This window comes from Phoxinus phoxinus (assembly GCF_949152265.1).
Source record: "Phoxinus phoxinus genome assembly, chromosome: 20".
Taxonomy (NCBI): Eukaryota; Metazoa; Chordata; class Actinopteri; order Cypriniformes; family Leuciscidae; genus Phoxinus; species Phoxinus phoxinus.
This window is the reverse complement of record NC_136895.1, coordinates 19336982-19357807: the sequence shown is the minus strand read 5'-3', so window position 1 is coordinate 19357807 and position 20826 is coordinate 19336982. Positions and strand designations below refer to the sequence as shown.

At 37.6% G+C, this 20826-nt stretch overlaps 1 protein-coding gene across 1 annotated transcript in view; it reads right to left on the bottom strand.

Moving 5' to 3' along the window:
• cntnap5b (contactin associated protein family member 5b) overlaps positions 1–20198 on the bottom strand; it is a 67020-nt gene extending 46822 nt beyond the window's left edge. Inside the window, exons 1-4 of the mRNA XM_079593979.1 lie at positions 19728–20198; positions 4904–5014; positions 2860–3053; positions 737–884 (exon numbers count right to left, since the gene is read on the bottom strand). Of these exons, the coding sequence (XP_079450105.1) occupies positions 737–884; positions 2860–3053; positions 4904–5014; positions 19728–19809 (535 nt within the window). The 5' untranslated portion in view covers positions 19810–20198. The remainder of the gene's footprint in view (positions 1–736; positions 885–2859; positions 3054–4903; positions 5015–19727) is intronic.
• Between the last annotated feature and the right edge of the window lie 628 nt (positions 20199–20826).

The window sequence follows — 20826 nt, the reverse complement described above, 5'->3', positions numbered from 1 at the left end:
CACCAACATCACCACAATATCGGAATATACAGTCAGGAATCTCAGGATTTTCTTCAAATCTTTCGGAGTTGGGAGCGCGACAATTTAACAATCATTGCGGACATGGAAAAGCGAATTGCTACGAAGCTGAGCTAAGTTTTAATTGTGAGTTTGCATTTTATGTGCCGTCGATGTATAGCTGGGTCGATTATAGCTGGGTTATAAGATGTTGACTTGTATGACAATACTAAATTTCCCATCATTCTGTGGGCTTTTCAAAACAACATGAATTGTTCGGCACGAAAATTTGGTCCGATTTTCACATACAATTTGTCTTTAACAGCATTGTATTGAAATTAAAATATTCAATCCTGGCACTGGATTTTCACTTGGTGTGAATAGACCTCAAGAATGTTAAAGTCAAGAACTATTCTGTATTGTGATGTACATCTGAGTGAAACCGATTTTCAGGAGGAGAAAAAAGATGGGGACTGAATGGAAGCTTGCAATCGACTGTAAAAAAGGGTCTACATGATTGGAGTTCCGGAGATTTCACAGGAAGATTGAAATTATGACATTATTAAAAATTACAAGGTCACAAAAAAAAAAAAGAAGAAAAAAAGGAACGTACGCATGGATAAACCGTTCACAATAAGACCAATAAGATGTGTTTACAACGATGATTTTCCATTGGATGTCTACCGTAGTTTAAAAAACAAAGTACCAATTATCCACCAAATGTACATGCAGTACTCACTGTATAAACAGCCATAGACCTCCACTCTTAGGCCCATCCATCCCCCGGGACTCCAGTCCACCGGCAAGAACCGCAGAAACCGTGTTCTTATGGAGTGTGAGAGCTTGTGGTGAACAATCCCATCGGAATTTGTGTTTCCAGGGAAAGTCTGCAAAAAAAAAAAACGTTTGCAAAACAGAAGATTATCCAAGATTTGGCCTTGCTATGTATTGATGAGTTCATATAATGACAAACAAGGAGAGGTATACGAGGTATAATTTTCAGACACATTTTTGTTTGCAAAGAAATGCATTCTGTGGTTCAAAAATGACAAAGTTGTATATTGCTAGCATGCATTTATCTCAATTGGCATGCATGTTTGACTCACATAAACTCTTCTAAAGTTAAACCTGCCAGATGGAAGGCCTTTGTAGAGTTGCTGTCAATTGTACCATTGTTTAGCTAATCTCAAGCAATTTCAATAGGAATCTACATAAAGAATCTCGAGTTGGTTATGCTAAATTTGCATAGAAACGTTTCCTAATGTGACCACACCTTAACACTAATGCGTTACTAGCTCTCCTACATCTATTTACAGTCTGTGCTGTGGGGAAGTCTTAAGATATTGCCAATTTAAGACATTTCTTCAGTGACTAAGGCGCAATTGTTAACGTTGCAGAATGTTAGCACTCAAGTCTGAAGGTTTGGCTAGTTAACATGTGCAGGTAGACTCCGTTACTCCATCATTCTGTTTCTTCATTGATAGTTGCTTGTGAAGGTAGCCTCCCAAGTGGCATGAGAAAGTCGAAAGACTTACATTGAAATGACTGGGAATGCTAACAGTTTTGTTAGCCATCTTAGTCTCAATTAGCATATAGGTTTACCTCAGAGAAACTCTTCAAAAGTCAGAGAGTTGATTATCTAAACATAGAGCTGAACTTTTGCCAAGCAGCATTTACCTACGATTTTAAAAAACTAACACAAAAAGTTAGCGGGGAGCCTCTGGCAGCGTTAGTTTCTTTAAGCTGCACTCAAAGCGGCAATGCTAATCTAAACCTCCAGTTTTAGAATAGCTGGGGGTCCTACCTCCAGCTGTAGCGCCTTCCAGAAAAACGGCATGACCAGGAGGCACCTACCGCACTTTAAAAATGTTCCACGTCTTTTAATCTTCCACTCATTAAAATGCTTCACACCTTCAAAGACTTCCATTAAACTCAGTTCTCAAACTAATCAGCACCTTTTTTTCCCTCCCACTGGGATGGAAGATAAAAGAACCAAACATTAAACCATCTTCGAACAAATTTTTTTTTTAAATTACATAAAAAGTTGTAACGAGATGAGTTAGCCGCAGAAAATATATATACACCACCTCCGCATCCACCTCCTCCTCCTGCTCACTGTTTGTTTAGCTCCAATGATTACATTAGCAGGAAAAACCAAGCTTTCTTAATGAGAGACGACGGAGATGGCAGGTAAGATCTCAGTAATGTTTCGCCCCAGCTCTCTGTGCTAAATAAGAACGCCAGGGAATGATGGAGCTTTGAAATGACTACTATTGATTCAGAAGAGGAGGGTGAAGCCCATTTGTTTGCCTGTAAGTGTGGAGGCAATGCAACCGCTGTCTCTTGTGGCGCAACGGCCGCTCCGATCGATTCCAAAGTTGTCAAAATAAAACTATCAAAAAAGAAAAGAAAACGTAATTCAAGTTGGGAAGACAAGGATTTTAGCTGCACTGCCAGTGACCGGTGAGGTCAGGAGACCATGAAATAAGTTTTGGCAGGGATATAAAGTCACGTCACTCAAGATAGGTGGTGTATTTAATCTTAGTTTGGGTGATTACGTGAAATTCAAGTCGATAATTAAAAATTGAACGTTTCATGGCTCGCTGGTTTTCGATGGGAAGTGTGTACCAACAGTGCAGGGGAGGATGCGTTAATTTATCCTAGTAGATTATTATGATTTAGCTAAGGATACAGATGCTTAGTGATTATGGGTGTGCATGCATTTTATTCAGGTCATAAAAGCCCCCCTGATCCACATTATCCGGAAAGCTTTTACAGTACTTATTGCCCTGACTGAAGTACTAATGCATTATAAATATGATAAAAGGCTGGATTATTCATAAGAGTACTTGGATAACTCACCCCTATGTTGTCTTCTTGTCTGAACTGCTTCCAAGCTCTTCCTGTGTCACTGTACAGCAACATGTAACTCGTAACCCAATCAGGGTTCCCGAAACGACCCTGGGTCGCCACAGCTGTGACCTCGACCCTTTCCCGCAGGTCCACCTGTAGCCACCGTAGCCTGTCTGTTCGTTCTGGAGCCCAGCCGCCGCCACCTAACACAAGAACAGAAGGGTTGTAATGTAACTAAGCCCAGGTACAACCCACAAAAAGATGCTACGCAAAAAAAATTAAGCTGCCAACCTGAGATGAAAGTTTTAAAAAAAAAGTGTCATTTCTGTGCTGCTATGGTGATTTCATATCAGCGAAATGTTGACAAAACAACAACAAAACAAGTACTTTCAAACCAAACAGCTTTTGGTTGCTCAACGCGGCAAAACCGTATGACCAACTTGAACATGTTACAAAATCTCTACGGGGAAACCTTTCGCCAAATTCCTGATTGCGTGGATTACTAATAATAACGAATTTGTACGAGTGATTAAAAGGTGGCTAATTCGTACGATCTCATTCGTACAAATTCGTACGATTTGTCTAAACCCACGTGATGGGTAGGTTTAGGGGCGGGGATCAGGGGTAGGTAATTCGTACGAATTCATACGAATTTGGCAACTCGTAAAATATATACGATGTAGCAAAAATCGTACAAATTCGTACGAGTGAAGTCGTATGAATTGGTACGAATTAGCCACCTCGTAAAATTCGTATGAATTGCGTGAGATCGGGTTGGACAAAGTCTATTGTGATCACACTTTTAATGAACCAATTCATTAAAGAAATCCAACATTCTAATTGAAGTGATCCACTAAAATGATTCCGAATTCCCAACACGTCTAGAGAAAAAACCTAGAATAGCATGTTTCATTGTTTTATCAGCTCGCTCATGCACAAGACATTAAAAAGCAATGCAACATTTTGTCAATCTACAAGGCTATTTATAAGAAAAGCTAGCATGCTACTGATAAAACGACTGTACATCTACTGCCAGGCTAGTGAAAAATGCTACATAAATAAAAAATTGCATTGCTTCTTTTGGCTAGTTTCTCAGCACTGTGGTTAATTAGGAAACATTCCTTCATTAACAAAATATAAACTTTTAATTAAAGGCAAAAAGATATTTGAAGCATTTCACAGCCAGCCAAGCTTCAACTTCAGACAAGCCTGCCAAGTGAGATTCTTTTAAACCTGTCTGTTCACACTAATTAGCTCAGTGAATCTAACTTACATTGGCACTGCATCTATTAAAAGGGTGAGCAAATATACTGTACAGCAAACCCAGCGCTAGTCTTAGCAAAAGGGGCTACTCTACTAACACAACCACGCCAAGCCACAGTGGGGGGGTCCCTGTCACTGTCGGGCAGTAATTCACTGTTTGGTCTGCTTTTGACCTGAAGTAATCTGAATTACAACCGAATCGACTCTAAATGGCTGGGTATTGCTTGCTAATACTCCGTCACAAGTCGCACTGGATATGTATATTTGCTGTGGCATATCAAATGACAGAGTTTCATGTTCTGAATGCAACGGACTCCAGCATTAGCTAGACCTACGCTTGTGAAATGTCTTTACATGGTCTAGCCACGAGTACCACGTTAATACCATGGTATAAAAACACTAAGAATTAGGCAAAAACACAATAATCAATCAGTGCATGATTTATTCAAAATAATCATAAATAATGATATTAGCACCAGATACCATCGCTGTACAGTTTTTGCCAGTTAATCTAAACTTGATGTAGTACTGTCTAAATGAACAGTTTGTATTTAAATAATAATAGTAATGTTTCATCAAATTATAAAATAAATATAATATAATCTTATTTAAAATGGTGTATGACAATCAAAACTTCCCATTTTACTGTATATAATGTAATTTGATATTACCAGTAAAACCTGAAAACATTAGGTTACGCTAATGAAAGAAAACGTATAGACATCTAATAGAAATACCTCGATAGGGTAACAACCACACATTTTCACATTTTTATAGTGGGATTACTCACCATCTCTCCTGTTGAGTTTGGCGAAATATGGTGACTGACTGTCGGAGGAAGATGAGGAGCTCTGGAATGATGTGGGAGGAAGAGCAGAGACCAGTGGCCCATTGCAGTGATCTGGAACAGCAGGAAACACATTAACAACTCAGATTTGACTTTCATGGTTTGTGAATGACTCCATTTTGGTATGAAATGCCCAGTTTTAATAAACCAGTTGGCTCCCACTGGATAACGGATCAAGTCCTGTTCTTCATCGTTTTCCCCATTGTATATTCAGTTTAAAGTACGTCAACCTACAGACAGAATGGCTTGTGAATGTTGTTAAATTGTTTACACCCTCAACCTTGGCTGGAGATACCAGTTAATGGACCAGAAGAAAGCAGTCTGCAGTACTCCCAGGGGTAAACTTCATTCATCCATAAAAGAAAGAAAGAACGAGCAGAAAGGAGAGAGAGAGAGTGAGAAATCTGACAACGGCTCTCATTTCAATGTTTGAGAAAGCCGCACTGATTTCTCAGCTAATTAACCTTTCAAACGCTTCCTGAATGAGCCTGGCATCAAATAGCATCACTCACAGAATTGCAAATGTATTCCAGACCGGGCAAAAGGTGAGACGGGGAGATGAGAGGGTGAAAGAGAGAGATAAAGAGACATGAAATAGTGAGTATCCGGGTAAGGTCGTAGGAAGGAGAGAGGCCGGTAGCTAGATGTGGCCCTGACTCCTCTCTTACAACTGCTTTGAGAGGCAGAGATACTCGAGCAAACGAGTCAAAAAGAATCGTCCTCTTCTGGCTCAACGGTATATTTCGCTCTGGAAATAAAATCCCTAACAAACAGGCAACCTCCGAAGCTGGTTTCCTCCAGATGAAGCCCTTTAAAAACCCACCCCATGATGCATATTTCAACAGGGAGTCTCTTTTGCTGGCTATCTCTCTATCTTCTCCACAGTAAGCGTGTAACGTGAGCAAATTAAGCAAGGGATGTTTCTGAAACTCATAAATATGAATGATAGGAATGACTGACAGGGGCTTTCTCATATCCTTGCGGTGACGTTCGCGTGGTGGATATCGGTAGCATTGCGTCCACCAGCGGAAAGAGACCAGATTAGATTTTTTTTCTTGTGCAGAAGGGAAGTGAGATTGACCTAGTGGCTGCCCAGCACCTGATCCTCTGATGGTACAAGAGATGGGAATCGATACAGCACAACCATAAACCTGAAGCTTTATTCCTTGAGATGTTTGATGGACAGGAATGTGTACGACCCTTTTGAGAGGGTGGAAAAGGCCATTTCTTATTTAAAATCAAGCAGGATTTCTGAAAACACGACTGTATCCTACTCTGGTCAATGTTGCAGCAAACTTTTAAGTGTTCTTAACTTTCGGTCGGATGCCAGGATGTAATTTTCAGAGAGCTTCTCCTTCTACAACCTTGTGATAGCTGTTCCCTTTGAAACAAACCGATTCATCGCTCTTACGAAACTACAAATCTATTTCTTAATGGTGTCTATGTCAGAGCTGCAGTAACTTTTGGTTGCATGACAGAGCATCCGTTGACCCTTGAACTACTACTTTTACTACATTCAACGCACAATGCCATTAAAAGCCAATGGATCCACAGCATTTGCTTCTGCAAACTCCAGTAAGTGTACTAACTCTATGGGTATCAGGAAATTTTATTCAAAAACTGCAATGTTTCAACCATTTAAGTTCTTTGTTAAGTTGAAGAGTTAAAAACCATTGCATTTGCTGAATGAAATTTGTGGATGCCAGGAGATTGTCAGAGAATGCTGTGGATCTTTCAGTCCCAAATGGAATTGTGCAATGCAAATGAAGAGGAAGGTTCTGTGAAAGTGAACAGAAGTTGCTGCAACAAACCGAGTGTCCTGTACTGAGCACAGAGTGTCCTGCTCACAAACTTGGCTTGGATATGGACTCTTTTTTTTACAATTTATCCCTGAAAACAATCAAGACACCAGATGGGCCAACCAATACTGTATCTCTTATTTGAGCATAATTCAATGCGTCTTGAGCATGTATGCCAATTGCTTGGTCATGGCTCCAAAAGAGGAATACTCTTGAAGTCCATTACATGAGCTGCGTTGTAATACAGATTTATTTATCCTTCAACTGCTTCCAGAATTAAAAAATAAATAAAATACTGCTGAGATTTTGTTCTTGCATAGCTCACAATACTTAATAAGAGAGGAGTTCTCAGTCATGGAGCAACGTTTCTTGGGGCAAGATATTTAAAGGGATAGTTCACAAAAAAAAAAAAAAAAAAAAAAAATCAATATCTGTTATTAATTACACACCCTCATGTCGTTCCAAATCCGTAAGACTTTCGTTCATCTTCAGAACACAAATAAAGATATTTTTGATGAAATATGAGATCTTTCTGTCCCTCCATTGATTGAAAATTTGGCGCTTCAGAAATTTCATAAAGAGATTGTAAAACTTATCCATATGAATTGAGCGGTTTAGTCCAAATTCTCTGAAGTGACTCAATCACTTCATTTGAAGAACAGATTTAATTTAGGCTTTTATTCACATAAACACTGATCAGCGAACATAAACAGAACATGACATGCGAGAACAAACCTCTTGCAGAAGCTCAAACGTGCTGCGTAAGACGAGAATAAAGCTCATTTGTTCTTGCAGAAGCTAAAACGTGTTGTGCAACACGAGAATAAACCTTATTGTTTTTTGCGAAAGCTAAAACGTACTCTGTTACACGAGAATAAACCTCATTGGTTCTTGTGGAAACTCAAACGTGCTGACCAATACATGAGAATGAACCTACCGTTATTGTTTTTTGCGGAAGCTAAAACGTACTCTGTAACACGAGAATAAACCTCATTGGTTCTTGTGGAAACTCAAAACGTGCTGCGTGACACACAAAAATGTACCTCATTGGTTCTTGAAGCTCAAACGTATTGCGTAACCCGCAATAACCAATAAGGTTTATTCTAGTGTAAGCTCAAATGTGCTGCGTAATGAGAGAATTAAAACTTGTTGGTTCATGAAGCTAAAACATGCTGAGTAAACACACAAGAATGAACCTCATTGGTTCTTGCACATCAAGAGAACATGCTTGAGCTTCTGTTTACCACAACCGATGTGTAAGTTGAATGTTCATATGTGAATAAAAGCCTAAATTCAATCTGTTTATCATATAAAACGATCGAGACTCTTCAGAAAATGTTGGACTAAACCGTCATATGGAATAGTTTTATGATCTCTTAATGGATGTGTTGGAACGGCATGAGTGTGAGTAATTAATGACAGCATTTTCCTTTCTGGGTGAACTATCCCTTTAAACAAAAGCCTCCTTTTGCTCTCCATTTAATCTAATTTTTACTTAGGAAAAACGTTTGAGAAATTAATGAGGAGTTATACCCCCCCCCCCCACACACACACACACACGCACACACACATCTAAAAACAGCTAATCAAGAAAACAAAATCTACATTTTTATTATTATTTATAAAATCATCCCTATTTTGATTCTTTAATGTTTGAATTCATGCCAATCACCAGAATGCCAAAAACAATTTATTCTAATCAAATACAATGACCTGATTGCTGCATACATAATTGGTTAATCATGCTAATATTAATCTCACTTTAGCTTACCAATTAGTGTAAATGAAGTGTACTCGCGTATGCATGTAATTAATAAAACTCTTTAACGAATCAAAGAACTGTGCTCACTTTTTCTAAACAGCAATTCATGACAAGAACGAAGGCCAAGGGATGTTAGCGCACACACAGGGCTGCTTGTTGAACTGTAAAAAACATTGGTTTTCCCGTATTTGACAAACACACTACGCATAATTGTTTCTACCGGGATCAGACGGATGCTCGGCGTGAATGCGAAGACAGGGTTGGAAGGGGTGGGGGAGATTAAATTTTTATGTTTACCTTGGAAATTCTCCTAGTCAGCACTGCCAGCTCTACTGACATATGCATGCTGCGAAATGAATGTTTATGGGAGGAAAACAACTCAGCAGCACTGGTATTAGCTTGAGGATAGGTCGCCTAATTCGCCGTTTTGCTTGCTAGACAGTCGAACGGTGTGAAACGTTAGCATTATAAGAAAGACGTGGCTGTTGTTTAGAAATGTTCGCAAACAGAGACGAGCTCTCAGTAATGCCTAGGATGTTTTTTCACGATTCTAACTCAGTTCTCTATGGTTTGCCATTTAAAACGGAAAGCTTTTAAGCAAATGCAGTATGGAAAAACACGTATGAGGCTATTAACAGAGGCAAGAATCCAAGAAATAGCAAAGAGCTGTGCTTCCCCCTCCGCTTCCCCCTCCTGTGCAGTATTCATACGCTTTATTAGATGTAAAAGCAGCCCGGTGCAAACCCAGCACGACAGTCCATTTTGCCTGACCCCAGCTGCTTTTAAGAGTCCGCACCTTTAATGGAATCCCTGGATGTCCCAGTGCATCTGCGCTGTGACAGAACATGTGATTTCTAATGCAGTTTTAAAGAAGCTTTTCCCACATTGAATTGAGTCTGGAGCCTCCAACAAACTTTTCCAATGGAGGCATAAAGAGGGAGAGTGGGGGGGTTGGAGTGGTTAGAAGTGCGACAGAAAACGTCTGGACATCTGTGAATGGACACCTACATCCTGTAGAAAGTGTGAAACACTCATTTAAATCCTGTTGGAGAGTTTGCACGCTCTCCGAGTGTCCCAGATTTCTTTGTACACAGAATACAATCCGTCCTCTGTGGATTAAAGCTTTCTTCTTCTTCTTCTTCTTTTAACCTAAACTTGTATTCAAACAGTAGTTAGTAAGCTTAAGTCTTAAACATTCAAAAAGAAGACCATTGCACAACGTTATGAGAATTTCTGTGTTTAAAAAAGTGCATTTTGACTTTTTAGCAATACACTCTTAAAAATAAAGGCTCTAAATAGAGCACAAAAAAGCCAGCAAATTCATTAATAAAAAGATAAAGAAGTGAAAGATTAGATTAGAAGGGCATCAAATGCAAACTCTAGCTTTAAACGGTTCAAAACCCAAGATACTGATCTGAAGAACGTATAAAAAAAATCTCCAAAGCACAATATAGCAAACTCAAAACGCCTATCCAGTGAAAAATAGGCTCTAAAATGATCATTTCCTCTTCTTGCTATCTGATGCTGAATTAGCCATTCCCAACACGTTTAAGTAGTTTAAGAATTACCGGATCATTCCTGAGCCTCGTGAGAGGAGTTTAATCTTGCATGTGAAGATAAAACCAAGACCAACATCTGTGTAGATTAAGCAACGAGAGGACTCTGTCTTGTTTGTGCCATTTTTGATTGTAAGGCGCCATGGCTATTCAAACACACACACAAATGCACACAGCCACACGCGTGTGCACGCACACACACACGCACGCACACACACACACACACACACACACACACACACACACACACACACACACACACACACACACACACACACACACACACACACACACACACACACACACACACACACACACACACACACACACACACACACACACACACACACACACACACACACACACACACACACACACACACACACACACACACACACACACACTCCTTCCTTCCTTCCTTCCTTCCTTCCTTCCTTCCTTCCTTCCTTCCTTCCTTCCTTCCTTCCTTCCTTCCTTCCTTCCTTCCTTCCTTCCTTCCTTCCTTCCTTCCTTCCCTCCCTCCCTCCCTCCCTCCCTCCCTCCCTCCCTTCCTTCCTTCCTTCCTTCCTTCCCTCCCCTGGGTCATCCAAATGGAGAAAACACTAATGGTAATAATAATAACAAAAATACTTCAATAAATTATTAAATAAAATGACTAAAAACATGGTAATAAATGGTATTTACAAAACCATTTATCATCCTCCTTTCACAACAGCATTTTACATTCAGACATGTCCCACTTACAGCAGCACCTCAGCCCTCTGCACCCTATCGCGCAGCATTTTGGGTGATTAAAATGACTCGGGCCACATTTCTGCCCCCCTCTTCAAGCTTGGCATTTAGCGCTGACCTGATTTTACTAGCGGTTGCCCATGACAGCGAGGGCTGATGTAATAGAGGAAAATGAAAGAGAGGCTATTATTTAAACCTGACAGCGACACACAGAGACTCTTCACTTCCATTGTGACACTCCACGCTCACCTCGGCAGGTGGAACACAACGAGAAGAGCGCCACAAAGCCCGGCTAATTTACCGTCAGCCATTTAACTGCGCATCCGATAGCAAGATGAGGACATTACATCAAGGAATATGAATGGAATATTGAAAGTTTTAAACATAAAATCTCAACAAAGTCATTATTTCGACACCCTCGTGTTGTATGCCGATCTATATGTCCTTTCTGAGTAAATAATGACAGAATTACACTGTGTACGGCATTTTTGTTGTTGAAAACAAGCCAATCGTAACACGAACGATGTTTTTAAGGGTTTAGGCTGAGAATTGAATCAGATCTTGATTGATTTGGAGTCAACTCAGAGACGTTTGAATGAAGTTCACGCTGAGAGCTTGTACATGTATTGATTGACACTTCTGGCATTCAATGCAAGAAAAAGCAACACTTTCCTTGAATAACAACTTAGGTTGGTCTGAACATCACTCAGAGCTTTTCGATGACCTCCGTTGTGTCTGAGTCATCCGGATGGACCACTTTAATTATGCTTTTTGGAGCTTTATACTTTGCACCACTGTCCATTTTTGTTGCAGAGCAGCCCGAACATTTGGCTAAATAGCTCTTTTTGAGTTTCAATCCGATTGAAACTATTCTTCTCCACATAGAGCTCAATAACAATATGAGTTGAAGTCACAACATCACTGACACAACGTTCCCTCACGATAGTGACTAGTAAAACACAGATATAATGATATAATACTATCTCTGTCCATTATTACACCATCCTGAGTCAGACAGGTAGATGATCTGCACTGTGGGAATGATCGATATAACACTCATTTTTACAGAACAGAGTTATAATAGCAGTAACACATTAGATGATATTAGATACATACATGATTTTTGGAATATGAATCACATAATTTGAATAATTGTCACTGAGATGAGATTTGAATGTAGGTAAAAATAAAAAATAAACATCTTTGGATCAGGGTCTTGATAGGAAATAGGAGTGCTATATGAATTAAAATAATAATAATAACTTGTTATAAATACATAATAAATCAAATATAAAAAAATAAAAAAATACACATACACACACACACACATATATATATATGTGTATATATTTTTAGATTTTATATCTAATAATAATAATGATGACAATAATAACAAATATTGTTATATACATTAATATACAACACTTTTCTATTTTATATTATTTGTATTTTTCTATTAGATGTTTATAATAATACTAATACTAATAATATACATTAATATACAACACTTGTTTTAATTTCAAAATAAATTCATATTTTTATATTTGCATTTTTTATTAGTTCTATTTATAATACTAATACTACTAATAATAATAATAATAAATAGTTATAAATATGAAATAGTTATATACATACCAGAGATGTATTAAATAAAAAATACTAAAAATAAATTACAATCTGTATGTACACAAATTATACATAACTTGATTTAATTTTTCAATTATATGATTTAAAAAAAAAATACTCATTTATTTTTGGTAACACTTTCATTTTAGTGTCCTTGGTACATATGTAGTTACTACATAGTAATATGTAGTAGTAATAACAATAATTACATTCAACGAACCCTAGACCAAACCCTAAGCGTATTTTCATTTTTAAACTGGAACATTTGAAAGCGACTTCAATGCCCTGGACATTAGAATAATGTCCTAGACTAGTTTACACAAGGATCTGGAATTACGACAAGGTTAAAGCTTTAATATTTTAACAGCTGAGACTGCTTAATACATATGTGGCCAGATAGCTCAGTGTTTTTCATTGTTGCTGTTTTTCCCCTTTGGTAAATACAGCAGACTTGGAAAAACAAACTTATCATGGCCTCGGATTGGTTATTGACTCAAGTAAGCAACAATACACATCCGTGACCCTGGACGCCATCAAATCTATTGAGATGGGTTTATAAAACCCTTTCCCTGCACTGATCAGAGCGTGGAACGTCTCCGGCGCGGAGTGTGGGATGCCGGCAGAACTTTCCGGGATATTTGTGAAACGCCATTAGCGGCTTGTTAAGAGTTTGTTTTTGCTTTTGGATGATATTTACGAAGTTGGTGAGCATATGTTTGGCAGACTAAACGCCCACTAACACAGACTGAAAAGCATCTCATTAAGGGAAGATACATTAAAGGAGCTTGTTTTTCAAGGTACTGTCGGCAGTGAACATCAGTTGAGTTCAGGTTTGTTATTACCGGTTTTTACGTTGATGGATTAGACCTGTCAGTCATCTTCGCACGGTTCTCTAAGGGCTGACAGCTGGGGTGTCCTGGTTGTGCTATGCGTTTTGTGAGAATATGTTAAATAAACTTGATAAACCTGGGAAGATTTTTCTTTGCATTACTTTGAGTCTTTTTATTTTCCAGGAGACGACAATGGTACTTATTTGGCATAAACTTTAGACTTAGAACCGCCCACTTAGACAGGAAATAGCATCCGATTGACATGTAAAGCGACCAATCACAATTAATTTAGTTTGTATGTGCCCTCAGCCTTATATGAAATAGATTTACCAAAGTACACTGAAAAAAAAGTATGATTTACTTTTCCACTCAGAAATTGCCAGTAAGTTCCACAAATAATTACAAAGAAACGGCACATAACACATTAAATTAAATTTGTTTTCTGCTTGCGGTAACTATTAGTGAAACGTCACATCATCGTTGCACATCAAAGACTCAATTATTATTGTGCAGAAAAATATACTTACACTGTTACACAACGCAAGGTCATTACCAACACTATACACTTTTTACAAAAATAATAATAATGGGAAAACAGGTTTCTAACTTTAAAAAAATTAATGAGGAGGAGGGTAGAGAATGAAGTCCCGGGTCACAAAAGACCCGAGGTATGCATTTAAAGGGATAGTTCACCCAAAAATGATTTTTTTTATTTTATTTTTTACTTTTAAGTTGAGTAAATTGCGAATTGTAAATAGCCTACAAACGTTAAAAAAAAATATTCAAACACAATTTTACATGCAAATTCGCGCAAATAGACGATTAGCGAACAAAGCTTAATTGCGTACTCCAGGAAGTCACACTGCCCCAACAAATCAGATTTAAGTTTAAGATTACTCAACCGAGATTGCGATTTCAGCCAGTATTTCATTTTTATATACAAAATACATTAGTGACTGGATGGTTGGCGGTCCATGGAAAGGATGTTCCTCCAGGAATATGTCCCACACACCTTGGAAACTTGACGTTGACACTCAGAATTTTCGCAAAGTTTTTGAAGCAGCTGTTTGTCAAGATGGATTTTGTACTATTGAAATATGAAGCAGAACTTGTTTATATACTGTATATCTTGTTATTTCAGTAGTACCAGCAGCCTTCGTGTACTGCTCCGAACCTTTAGGGGCCCCTGAAGAGGAATTCAAACTTGATTACTTATCTTTTTGATTAATGGTTCGGAATTTCCTATGGAATTTGCCGCTGATTAAAAACCAAGACGTTCCCTCGGATCTCTCAGACCGGCTAAGAATCTTTTCCTTTTTTCCTTCATCTTCTCCTCATTTTCTGCCTTTTTTTTTTTTTTTTTTTTTTCAACCCACGCATCTTTCAGAATAGATTTTCTGGCATTTATAAAACGTCTTAAAATACCCAATGGCGCTGTCGTGATAAACACTCATCGGCAGTGAAAATCAGACAGAGGTACGCGGGCTAAAGGCCGTTTGAGATTTTTGTAGGTGGGTTGGGTGTTTGTCTTTAACTTCTAAGGTCAGGCTTTCACAACGGCTATGGATCCGCCTCTTGTTTGGGGCCGAAATTACAGCTGACACATGTGCTGACAAGATCGAGGCAATTATTGAGTTAGACAATGATCTACTGTACAGTGCAAGCGCTGCGGTTTTCTTTCCTAGACAAGGGGAGAGAGACGTTTGAGAGGCCAGAACAAATGCCCTATCTGTCTGTGAACCAGCGTGTTTTCATTCTATATCCTAATTTAAAACATCTAAACACAATGAACGCATTTCTAAGTGATTCTCAACTGGTGGCTCGCAAACGCCAAAAATGTTTGCACTGTAAAGAATAAAACAGAACAATCATGTATATACACTGTACAAAATTGTATGATCAATAAATTATGACAAATGGGTTTACATTGCGCATCAAAATAAGTTCAAAATAAAAACCAAAAAAGTTAAGTTATACAGGTGAAACTCGAAAAATTCAAATATCGTGCAAAAGTCAATTTATTTCAGTAATTCAACTTAAAAGGTGAGACTAATATATTTTTTAGACTCATTACATGCTAAGTGAGATATTTCAAGCCTTTACTTGGTATAATTTTGATGATTATGGCTTACAGCTTATGAAAACCTTTTCACAATATTCTAATTTTGAATTTGGTGTTTTCATAAGCTGTAAGCCATAATCATCCAAATTAATACAAATAAAGGCTTGAAATCTCACTTTGCATGTAATGAGTCAATATAATATATTAGTTTCACCTTTGAAGTTGAATTACTGAAATAAATGCACTTTTGCACGATATTCTAATTTTTCGAGTTTCACCTGTACAAGATTCAACTCTTTTTCTTTTTTTTTTAACATTTAAACCCTCATGTCATTCCAACCCCGTAAGACCTGCGTTCATCTTCGGAACACAAATTATATTTTTGATGAAATCCGAGAGGTTTCTGAACCAGCCATAGACAGCAACGTCATTGCAACTTTCAAGGCCCAGAAAGGTAGTAACGACATCGTTAAAATAGTCCATGTGACTACAGTACAGTGGTTCAACTTTAACGTTATGAAGGGACGAGAATACTTTTTGTGCGCATAAAAACACAAAAATAATGACATCATCCAACAATCTCTTCTCGTCAGTCTCTGATGCTGTTCACGTAGTGTAAACAGTGCTTGTTCCAGGTTCGACATCAGAACGCCGGCTCATTATTGGCTAGCTCCTGTTTCAGCATGTGTCGTGGGGTTCACATGACCAGCGTCGACCAATTGTGAGGCGGCGTTCTGACGTACAACCTGGAACCGCTCCACTTACCTGGAAACGCTACACTTCGTCAACAGTGTAGGGGAATTACTTGGAAGAGAAGAGATTGTTGATTAAAGTCGTTATTTAATTTTTTTGGTCCACAAAAAGTATTCTTGTCGCATTAAAGGAACACTCCACTTTGTTTGGAAATAGGCTCATTTTCCAACTCCCCTAGAGTTAAACAGTTGAGTTTTACCGTTTTCGAATCCGTTCAGCCGATCTCTGGGTCTGGCGGTAGCACTTTTAGCATAGCTTAGCATAGATCATTGAATCTGATTAGACCGTTAGCATCTCTCTCAAAAAAAATTACCAAAGAGTTTCGATATGTTTCCGATCTAAAACTTGACTCTTCTGTAGTAACATCGTGTACTAAGACCGATGGAAAATTGCGATTTTCTAGGCCAATATGACTAGGAACTATACTCTCATTCCTGCGTAATAATCAAGGAACTGTGCTGCCGTACTAGCAAGCGCAATGATATTAAGCAGCGCCTGAAAATAGTCCCCAGCTCGGTAACTTCCAACGTGACCGGCACTAAGTTTGTAATAATTGCGTCTGCTCGTACGGTTACCTGATTATTTTTTGGGTGAACTATCCCTTTAATGCAGATACATCAGAAGTAACTCATTAACTTACAGAAAATTTAAGAGTAGCAAATCCCTTTACTTTTTCAAGGGGAAAGTAATTAAATTACAGTACTGCATTAAACCCAACATTGTTGACATCAAATATAGGGAATCAAAATCTCAACATAACTTTGGCATAAATTCATCAAGGACAGACAGGGTTAAACGGGAGTAAAAATAGTTTACGCACAATGGTTTTCATCCAGAACGTCAATATTTGATTTCAGTCACAACGCATGTCGAATAACAACACGTCGGGTCCTGAAGCACCAACCATACAACTCCACGACCTCTTTACATTGACGATTTAAGAGCACAATAAGGTCCCAGCTGATTCTTCAGAGTCTGGACCTTCCAGATCAGGTAATTAAAAGGAGTAATTGACTTTTCCGTCTGAACGCTGTCAGGCATGTTCGATCAAAGCGGAGAGGAAATCTAGGCCACCAACTACAGACTCTCTCCCCTCATTACATTTAATAGACTGTAATGTTGCCACCTCACAAGATATATAATACACATCTCCAAATCTTACAATACACTGTAAATAAAGTACACAGAGGCGTTGATATTTCCGTGCCGGTTTCTAGGCCCCGTTCCAGTTCTGCTTTTCATTGCGAGACTCACTTTTATCTATTTGCAATCTGTTGTATGAAGAGTTTGTTAATTATAATCTGTGCAACCTAATGGGTTATGAGAACGGCACGGTTAGTGCAGTTATTAATATCAGCAGTTTAAAGCACAGATGGTTTCGTGCCTGTGATGTCCTGCAGCCTTCTGTTATATCCTTAATCTATCATTATTATCTAACACTAATATTTATTTGGCCAGAGAGGCGCTACTAATTATGCCGCAAACATGAAGCCATTTCCAGTCAAGGGTGATGTGCTTTTGAGTTTGTAGATGCTACAGATCAGACGAGTCAAACAACAAGCAAATCACAGTTGATATTAAAGAATAAAGGGCAGTTTGATTCGCCATAAAGCTTCAGAAATCTTGAATCATCCTGAATAGCGCAGATCAAATGGTTTTGCACAAACTTGTAGAGTTGAATGCTGTAGTCATTAAAACTATTTTTTGTCAAATTATCATTACATATATAGTTAACGTGATTACATACATACATATAAAATAAGTTAGTTAATAATTATATACATTTATAAGAAATTACATATATATATACAGTATATATATATATAATTAATAAATATTATACATACATACAGGTGAAACTCGAAAAATTTGAATATCGTGCAAAAGTTAATTTAATTAATTCAACTTAAAAGGTGAAACTAATAAATGAAATAGACTCATTACATGCAAAGTGAGATATTTCAAGCCTTTATGTGTTATAATTTTGATGATTATGGCTTACAGCTTATGGAAACCTTTTATAATATTCTAATTTTGAATTTGGGGTTTTCATAAGCTGTAAGCCATATTCATCTAAATTATATCAAATAAAGGCTTGAAATATCTCACTTTGCATGTCATGAGTATATATAATATATTAGTTTCACCTTTTAAGTTGAATTACTGAAATAAAATAACTTTTGAACGATATTCTAATTTTTCGAGTTTCACCTGTAATATATATATATATATAAAGTAATATATATATAATATATATATATATATATATATATATATATATATATATATATATATATATATATATATATTGTATATACAATTAAATAATAAATAATATCACAATGCCCTTAACGTAACATTAAATGATCTGTCAAGGCACCAGTCGCTATCCACAAACATGGCCTGGATTCCAACCTGCCAAGTTCTTTATGGATGTTATGTTTAGACTCATATGCAAATGAACCGTAAGGGATTTGCATATTCATGTTGGACGACCACAAGTGCTACACCAGAGTCTGAGGTAACAAATCTTCCTCAGAGAGTAATGCAAATCTCAATTCGACGGATATATGACTCATATTTACAAGCGTGGAAAGAAGTTTTGCCAAGTGTCGCTCTGCCTGCTGTATTTTTATTTCTTTTGGTTGGTTTGCCAGCCTTTCTTAAATCCAACCATTCAAATAGGAATCAACCAAAAGAGAACGTGCACTCGGCTATTCAAATTACAACTGCAATTATCCCCAAGCCATTTAGTCCTATAGAGCTAAACTTTTCTTTCAAGTAATGTCCTCCTACGAATTACATAAATCATCATAAGTGCCACTGATGGTATGTGTAAGGCCCTTGAATACGGCGCTATGATTCATTTGGATGTCAATGGCATTACAGGTTAGATCTATACGGGAAAACAGCGCCACCTAGAGGTCGCATCTCACTCTAAAGTGGACCACGGAAGTCTATCTGTATTTAGATTTTACTCATCAATACATAATTGATTTATCGCATAACTTATTTATAGCTCCTAAGTCGTTTCATTGCATATAGGTAAATCACCTTAATGCATGTAATTGCTTTTTGGATTTCACAAAAGTCAAAACCAAAGAGTGGAACAAGTCTTGACTGTTGCCGTTTCTCCCTGACTGCCCTCATTAGTTCAGTGGCAGCACCTTAAACATGCATTTAATTAAACTCGCTGCCAACAGAAATAGGCCACACAAATAACGTTCATGTACAAAAGCATTAAAAAATAATGAATATATACTATCAGCATTATGATAGCCATAAAAAGCTTCCAAAATTAGAACATGTAGAGAGTGTTCTGCCTTCAATGTGAAACTGTTAATATAACACAAAATAAAAACTACTAAGAGTGCTATTACTAATAAAATATGAAGTTATTGTTATACACACATCATATCCTGAAAACAGATATACGCACACAAAAAATATATTAGTTAGCATATAATATATATTATTAAACAACATTATTAAACATTAAACAAGTAAAACATATACTATATATAGGTTTTATATATATATATATATATATATATATATATATATATATATATATTATCATCATTTATTTATTTTTTATATATATTTTTTTTTATATATATAAAGATAATGTATGTAAATATACTCACAGTTATTTGCTGCCAGCGTGGATCGTAGCGCGCACAGGAGCGCGAACGCGTGGAGACTCAGCGCGTGCATCACCACCACCATCCTCTCTCCAAAAGCACAATAACGCTTATCCAAGTTGCGCTATATTCCCAGGCAGTGTAAAATAGCTCCAAAACAAAGCCAGTTCGGATCCTGTTCGGGATCGGGTCCAGCGGCTCTTCGGCTAGTCTGTCCTGTGATGAATCGAACGAGACACTCCCCCCATAGTTCCTCTTAAAGACATACGTTGGGCTTCTCCCACGAGACTCTACGTGCACGAAGTTTTTTTTTAGCGGGTTTGCCTTGATGTCTTCAGATCTGAGTCATATTCCGAACGGTACATGTCCAGCAGAAGTCAAGAAGATAGTGAGGTCAGAATGAGACTTGGTGCGTTTTGAAGCGCAGACACAGCGTGGAGAGGTGGTGCGCTGTAAGCCCGAATGATACGATCTGTGGAAAGCAGTTGAGTTTTGAGAGAGAGAGAGAGAGAGAGAGAGAGAGAGAGAGAGGTGGGTTGTAGCAGATTTCAGCACCACACATGTGGACAGCGCTAGCTGACGCGCTCCAGTTCTAACACGACGTCTGTTTTTTTTTGTTTTTTTCGTCTCAAATCTTTATATATTATAACATTCCAATATAAATAAATTAAAACAGTATACAAATCTACATATAATCCTTAAACTTTGTAAAATAATATCAGGTATCAAGTATGTTTTCCCTAACATGTATTATAGCGTTATAAAGAATTTTGACAGATTATTTTGTCTTAATGAGAATAAAATATTGCGATTTATAGTTATATATTTTTTTCAAATTCGACTTTTTGGTGAAGAAGACACAGTTTGTCTTTTGAGATTAGTGGCCTGTTTTTTCCTCTGATAAAAATCTGAGAACTTTCAATAAAGGTCTGAATTTGCTCTGCTTTTAATCTCAACTCTGCCTAGGAGAAACAGTCGAGATGTTACGACAAATCAAGTGTCCCGTTTACACCAAGAATAATATAAAGATGACTACATTTACGTCCACACGCAGTGGGTTTGTCGTCTGTCGCTTTAAATGGTCGAGCTCGTTAAAGCAGGA